The sequence below is a fragment of the Rhea pennata genome, chromosome 1, assembly GCF_028389875.1.
Source record: "Rhea pennata isolate bPtePen1 chromosome 1, bPtePen1.pri, whole genome shotgun sequence".
In the NCBI taxonomy this organism is placed as follows: domain Eukaryota; kingdom Metazoa; phylum Chordata; class Aves; order Rheiformes; family Rheidae; genus Rhea; species Rhea pennata.
In genome coordinates, this window is record NC_084663.1 from 201,465,054 (window position 1) to 201,473,153 (window position 8,100).

At 38.4% G+C, this 8,100-nt stretch overlaps 1 protein-coding gene across 1 annotated transcript; it reads left to right on the forward strand.

The window, feature by feature from the left end:
* The first annotated feature begins 2,479 nt into the window (after positions 1-2,479).
* Positions 2,480-6,461, forward strand: MMP7 (matrix metallopeptidase 7). Its single transcript, XM_062577667.1, has 6 exons — positions 2,480-2,622; positions 3,226-3,449; positions 3,563-3,711; positions 4,934-5,059; positions 5,574-5,735; positions 6,286-6,461. Exons 1-6 carry the CDS (start codon positions 2,527-2,529, stop codon positions 6,306-6,308), a joined length of 780 nt encoding a protein of 259 aa, XP_062433651.1. The 5' UTR covers positions 2,480-2,526; the 3' UTR covers positions 6,309-6,461.
* Positions 6,462-8,100: the final 1,639 nt, after the last annotated feature.

Here is an 8,100-nt window from a genome sequence, read left to right on the forward strand (position 1 = left end):
GTCAAAGAAGATTTCAATCTGCAGAAATATTTTCCAGGTTCAAATTTTTTTTTTCAGTCGAGATAAATATCCAGATAATAAAGCAGAGGAGATTGGACATCTTAGAGATGATAAGCCAGAACTACCTAGTTTAGTAGGTGCTCAAATACAATATTGCCTAATTCACAGACGATACAAACAAAGTAATTCCCAGGAATTTTGGCCATTCCTTTTGCTTGTTATTCACAAAGACATTTGAGCAACTCTTGACTTGCAATAAAAGGCTAACTCGCCTGTTGGCTTCATTCAGGTTGGCCAGAATCCAGTTAAGCATCCTGTCCGAGTCAAATGACCAGCAAACAATGATCATTCACCACTGAATCATTCCATTCTACTTCACTTTTTCATTCTGCTTTGAGAACAAAATTGCTTGTGTCCAAAAGAGGCTCAGGTTTTAGTTTCTATGCCCATGTGCAGTTTTCTCTAGACCATAAAGGCTTTTGGATCCTCATAGGACAGTTTGATTAAGCATCCTTATTCACAGCAGGATTACCCTCCTCAGAAAATGTCAAGTTGTAAAATTTCAGTGGCAATATTGTGAATTTTCTTCATAGAATTTTACAGCATGGAGCACTTTTATGTTCATTGTGGCAACCCCTGTTATTAAATATCTGTAACAACTTTTTTTCTGACTTTTCTTGAGCTTTCTCTACATTTTTGCTACACAGACAATATTTTTTCACATAGGGATAGGTTCTTTGCTGAAGACGAATGATGTGACTATAATGTTTGGACAAGAAATTATTTGTCATTCCAGATCAAGGAAAAAAAGTAAAGTCTGGAAAATTTCACACACATAAGATATTTGAAGATTAACATTCATTTCATTTTGCTATTGATCTTTTTATTAGAATTACTCGTTTCCATTGATTTTGAACCAAAAGAAATGAAATTTATTTTCAATGAAAGATTTTGATTTAACATCTTAATGTTAATCTCTTTTCTGCAAAAACAGAGGGGAGCTGACAAATTCCCAGCAAAAAATACAATGCAACATGGTGTCCTTTCTCAGCAACCTTTAGTGCTTACATGGAGTTCTTCTTTCCAGCTTTGCTCATGGCCCAGTTAAAGAAACTGAGTTGCTCAATACTCTGTCAGCTGAAATGGAGCTGTGGTGGCCTTCAAATTCCTCTAACAACTTCCTGTAGGCCTATCAAAAATATACAAAAATGACCACATTAGGGGTATCTGGGCTGGTTCTGATATTTAAACAAAGCCTTATACCTTTGATGACTATGTGATATATTACTTCTGTTCTGCATGATTGGTAGCATCATGGTATAAATCATGTCTGAAAGCAAAAGTCTTTTCTTCACATCAAACAGAAGTAGGCTTGACTTAAGCCAGTAATCTAAAAACTCTTCCACACATGCTCAACTATACCCATGTGAGCTATCCTAATATAAGAAACAGTCACAGTCTATTCCCAGTTATGTACCCTTTCCTTTGAGGGTAATATTGTCACAAAACTGCACATTCTGAAAGAAATCATAATCCAAGCTTGGGGCTGATGTTTCCAGTCCTCAAAAAATATCACTTCCAGTGGTGTTTGGTGGGGTGCAGTTGAGATTAGTTTTTGTCTCAGGGGACCAGGGAGGTTCTGGCTGCCCAGTTCAGCCCTGGTTTACTCCCTCAGTGCTTTGTGGAGCTCCAGCAGGTTGTACTGGTACAACTGAAGGTGGATGGCATCACATTATTTAGGATAAGCCCCCCCTTCTTTTTTCCTGGTGGATTTCCCACATTGTTGTAAGCTATGATTTATATCCATTGTCTAATGTAAAGAGAATCTCCTCAAAGGCCATCTCATTTAGGATGAAAGGCATAAAGGCTTCCCACAACCTCCTATTTCTAATGGTACATTTAAAGAGCTCCTCTTCTGATCTCACTGAAATCAGCATAAATCTCTTTAACACCAGTGAACTAGATTTCCTGGAGCAACAGGATTCCTGACAACAGAATTTGAGTCGAAAATTTAGCTAGACAGTCTTATGCAAGCTCCCTAAGAAATGCCAGTTGTTTGGAAGACATAACTCTTCCATCTATCTCATCTCGTCATCTGCATAAACCAATACAGGCAGACTGTCTGGCCAAATAGTTGTTTTAAAATGTCTTTGTGTATAAAGAACTTTGGAGGAAGTGCAGTAAGAATAGATTGTACAGTAACTATTGATGAAGCTACAGAAAGTGAACTTCCCTATACCCCTGTGGTTTCACTGCTGGAATAATAAGAAAACAGAGAGCCAAAGCTGGCTGCTAGCTGTGACATGACATCAACAGGGAAGTTAACAGAAAGATTTGTTTAGCATAATTTCATTTACCTCTTAGAATAATGATGCCATTACAATATCACCACCAAAAAAATGAGTCATGTACATGATTGCCACATGCAGCTCTCAGGATTTATATAAGCATTACAGCTGTGGTCTTGGGAGACAGCAGATTGAACACTTTCGGCTTCTGCAAGGGTCATTTGCAAGGCTAAGCACTATGCAATACTTCTTACTTTGTGCTGCCCTTCTCCTACCTCAGAGTCTTACTTTTCCAACACAGTCATGGAGCTCCACAGATTTGGAGAATATAAAGGTATGTTACCAGTGGGACAACATAGCTGTATTGTGAATAATCTTTTTTTTTTTTTTTTTTTTTTTGGTATTTGACCTAATTACTACATTCCTTTCATGTTTGTTTATATTATCTTATCTTACATTAACAGAACAATTACAGATACAGTCATAAACTTTGCAAAAGTGACAGAAAACAATTTAAAGTTGCTGTCTGGTTTAGACTCCCTAAATCTCATTTGCAAAAGAAGACAAGTTCCAAACTAGTAAATTAAGAAATTAAGAGAGGCATGTCATTTTTAAAACATCTCAGAAACATTACACATACTACTTTGGAAGGCTGTGGATATGAATGCTCAGTAAATTGCATTTACTTAAAAGATTGCTCTCTTACAAAGCCTTCATGTTATTGCCTTGTTATTGACTTTGTTGTTGTTGTTGTTTGTATACATGTTACTCTATAATACAGAGAGAGAATATTTAGTAAATCTAAATTGGAAGAAAAAATATAGATAAAACTAGCAATGATTGCAGGACTATGAAACAACACAATCAAATATAAAATGCAATTACTGAAAGATCACAGCGATACATATTGACTTTTACTTTCCTTTTCTTCTTTCAGACATATCTCGATAAGTTCTTTCCACTTCTTAGAAAAACAGATAGCCAAAGCTTAGAAGAAAGGATTAAAACAATGCAGAGGTTTTTCCACCTGGCTGTAACTGGAACATTAAATACAGAAACAAGGGAAATAATGAACCAGCCCCGATGTGGAGTCCCTGATATAGCAGATTACAAAACATTTCCTGGAAATCCAAGATGGAGAAACAAGCATTTGACTTACAGGTTTGTGATGTTTCAGGTTTTATAGGAAAAGGGGTTGTTTAGTATCCAACTATGAGGGGTTCCTTCATACTTAAATGCCTAAATGGCATTAATTTGTTTCTTTTTGCTGCCAGGATTGTTAATTATACACCTGATTTACCCAAAGCAAAGGTGGATGAAGCAATAAGTAAAGCTTTCATGGTATGGAGTGATGTGACTCCACTGCAGTTCAAAAGAGTTTATCAGGGATATGCAGACATTGTGATCGGATTTGCACGTCGTGGTGAGACTACTTCTGTTATTTTTAAAATACAATGGTCCATATTTGATTTACAGCATGCATTTTGCAAAATGCAAAAGCTCACTTGTGATCCAAAGTAATACACAGATGAGGACATACCTTTCTCTTGTGTCTGGCATCTAAGCTAACTGAATTTAGCCAAGCTAAAAGCCTACTGACTCAACAAGTCAGCTTGGCTGACTTATTCTCTAGATCCATTAACTATATGTACTAGATCTCTGTTGAGTATAAGGGAAAATAGGACACCTTGCTCACATGCAGACAACTGCAAGCAAATGCTGAAGTCCCTGCTTCATTCATTTGAAGCATATTATATTGCCATGAAAATTCTGCTAGCATGCCAGTCAAAGTGAAAAAGGATCCTGCAAGCTGGAATAGGCTTTAATCCCTCTTGTCATGCACTGAGACAAGATCTCTTTTGCCTGTGTTAACCCTGCCCCAAGGGGTTGTCATGCCCACTGGTCCATCCATGAGGTGTAGGGGAAAGACACAAAATGGTATTCAAACCCCCAAATATATCTGAATTGAATCAGCCAGATGGGTCTCCTAAAGGGGAAAGGGAATTTTCTAAAGTAGGTACAAATATTTTATCCTGTCAGCTTTTGCACTCAAGGTACGAAATGATAACATCCCACATACATTATCACATGAGTACAGAATAGAGCCTACCCCTAGGCTGGAGAACAAATGAACTCAGCTCTTTAGTAACATGGTTATCTATCCAAAATTTCTGACTTCCACTAAAATCAGTGCAAGTGTGGGTGTTTACAACTAAAGCTGCCTAGCACCTTCCAACAGTGAAAACTTTTAAGTCCCTTTACCATTATCAAGCCTTAAGTATTGTTGCTGAAATAATTGCTTAATGCTGTCTCAAAAACATATTTCTGGAAAAGGTTCAGAAAAATTGTTCAGTGTTTTTGAATCACATACAAAATGAGGCATATTTCAAAAGGGAAAAATAGTAAATAATTATGCAAGTAAGCCTGCATTATCATATGTAAGTTTTGAACTTCAGTCATGAACTTGGGGAGTGTTTCCTAATCCTTGCTCCTTGATTTTAAAATCTTAACTTTCTGCTACCATAGGAAACTTTTTAAAAGAATAGTAATATACAACTAATGCAAACAAGTGATATACACCAAACTGCTAATTTAAACATTACAACCGATACCATCTGATGACATTTCTTTCTTTTCAAATGCAGAGCATGGTGATGGAAGTCCTTTTGATGGAAGAGGTAACACATTAGCTCATGCGTTTGCACCTGGAACTGGGCTAGGTGGAGATGCTCATTTTGATGAAGATGAAATGTGGTCAGAATACAATCAAGGTAAAACCCATATGCGTATATGAGAAATGGGAGAGCAAATACATATATCACAAGAACACAACCATAGCAAATGCTTTCCACAACATTTCATGTATTTCAGTACCAACATTTCTTTCTTTCTTTTCAACTCTATTTCTGAAGTGCTTGTGCTTCTTTAGCAGCTACGTAATGTCTGTTCTGTTGCGATTTTAAAGCACTTTTCAAGGGCTAAACAAGTACTATAACCCTCTGTTTTCAACATAAAGTATGAAAAGGTACAATGACTGTCTTGTGGGAATAAAGTTGGCTAAGACGACAGCTGAAAAGAGACTTAGGGTCTTTGCATGCCTACTCATGCAGTGTTTTTATTAAAATATTACAATTAAATAGGAAAGTCTTGTAAAAACCTAACAAAACTCCATAGTTTCATTCCAAGGGAATGAAAGGTGCAAATTCTCCTGCTTATTCAGAATCTCCGTATGCTAAAAAGTAATGCCATGTCTTTAACATTGTTTTCTATGCTTCTGTGCTGTAGGAGTCAATTTGTTCCTTGTTGCTGCTCATGAATTGGGCCATTCCTTGGGACTTGCCCACTCAAATGTCCGTGGTGCTCTGATGTACCCTATATATTCATATGAGAACCCGAAAACCTTCCAGCTTTCAGAGGATGATAAGCGAGGAATTCAGAAGTTATATGGTAAATTCACGATGAGATTTGATTTTGAAAATATAACCTGCTGGGGTACAGCTTTCACTACTCTCCCTGACTGCAAGGGCCTCCTCATATTACACAAATCAAGTAAGAAGGGAAAACTTGGGAAAAAAAAAAAAACATTCTGATACACTCTATCCACTATCATCTCCATACTGCAGCTCATGGAGCAGCAGTGCAGACAGCCTGGCACATTGACTTCCTCCACAGCTGTACACTGCAGAACAAATTCTGTGCACCTTGCTCAGTAAATGAGCCATTTAAATGAGTGGGGCTGAGTAATATGTTGCTCCCTAGGAAAATGAGAGATACTGTCCCACTCACCAGATCAATGGCACAGCTCAGGGAATGTAGAAACTTCTCAGCATTAGCAATGGGGTAGAACTGGAACTGACCCTGAGGTGCAGATTTTGCCAGGGGTACTTTTCTTTAAGCATTACCTTCCTCGGTGCATGCAAGAGGAAAACAATGAGGATAAAATATAGTTTTCTGAAATGTCCCTTTCCAGTTTATGTTTTATGTTTCTTTCCAACAGGGCGCAAGTCTGCAAACTCTTGAAGATAATATTTCAAAAAACAAAGAATTCACATTTAATACTTGTAGATGTTCCAAAAATATTTTACTCTTCTGGATAATCAAGGAGAAGCTCTTGAACTGCACATTATGTCCCTGAATTTTTACACAGACTTATTTACCCTTCATACAATTTGATTTGATAATTAAAAAAAAAAAGAAAAAAAAAGAAAAAAAAAAAAAAGCTTGGATATTCTGTTGTCTGATGTATTTTCTTGGGGATGGCATTTCACTGGTGGATTAAATGACTCCTGCACATGCAATACAGACAGACAAATATCCTTCTGAATAAAGGCTTGGGCACCTAAAGGGCCTGTGTACATCTACTGCTAGAATTACAAATTGTGCTCCTGACCCATGGTTCCCATGTGTGCCCTGTTCCTTTCCAGTCCCTGCTGATGTCTCCCCAGAATCTCAGGGAAGGAGAGTGAATTAGAGCTCCAGGCCTGCTAGATGAAAGCAGTTTATTTTTTATTCCAGGAAGAAAAAAAACTCTTATTCTAGTCCACCCGTCCTAATAATACTGGATACTCTCTCTTCGGTTGTTTGGGTGGAACTCAAGAGTTCACTTTCCCTATAGTAAGAACCCGACAATCAGTATTTCCATCAATGTGATATGCTAAAGAATTTGCTAGTGGAAAGGTTTGGGGAGAGAGAAATGGTTAGAAAAAAAATATTCTTAATGCAAGAAACAACACTAGGTGGTGGGATGACTTACTTTAGTCATCCTGCTGATTGACACATCCAGCATGTCAAGAACATGTAAGCACAGGGTATGAAGTGCAGCTCCTTCCTTCCCCTCAGAAAGGTTTTTCACCTCCTGTGAGAGAGAAGTTTGAAAATAATCCCATCAGTTACTATCCACATTTTCTCCACAGAGAGCACAGGTCTCCCAAGGTAGGAGAAAAATAGTCCCAGACCTAGCAGAGAGTCAGATTCCAGACTGCAGTAAAGGCTATGCAGAATGAGACTAGTGAGATCCACTGCCTGTTTGGATGATCAGCCAACTTAGTTAACTTGTGTCTCAGAAATACCAAGTGCTCATTGGACCCAGTTCTGTTTTCACAACACCACAAGAAATGTCAAGAACTATGTTCTTCAGCGGAGTTATATGCAATTATAGTGCTTACAGGGCAGCACAACTTGCACAAGGGTGAGGAGGAGCCACTTTGGGATTTCTGTACATCTTTCTCCTCCCCTCAGCAGCAGCACTTCCCCGGGCCCTGTCAGGGCTTGATGGCTCATGGTAAGGATGGGAAGCTGGAGCCCAGGCAGATTGTCTATCAGCCCACAGGATTTCCATACCCTCCCAAAGCAGTTCTCACATACCACCATCACACAGGAAGATGAACACTAGTTTTACAGCTGCTTCCAAAGGCAGTATTAGCAGATTGCATAACAGAGGAAAGGGTATATTTTGTCACAGATCCATGCTTCCAAGTTAAAGGATAGGCCTGAAAAAAACAAATGACCATAACAGTGTGTAATGAGCTGGAGGAGTCCTGGAAGAAGATGCAATGCTGACAGAAAGTATCCTGCTCTTTTAGCCTAGGACTCCACAGAGAATGTAGCACAAAACACAGACACACCAAGATCTTTATTAAGCTTAAGTCTGCACTGTGCCACTCAGTAGCACTTCTCAAATAGAAAACAGCCATAGGAGACAGACTTGATCATAGGAAAGACTGTGTAAGACACTAGGAAGACTCACTGCTAAGAACACAAGAGATCCTGCATGAGGTGCCATACTGAAAAGCAACAAAGGCATGAGAACAAG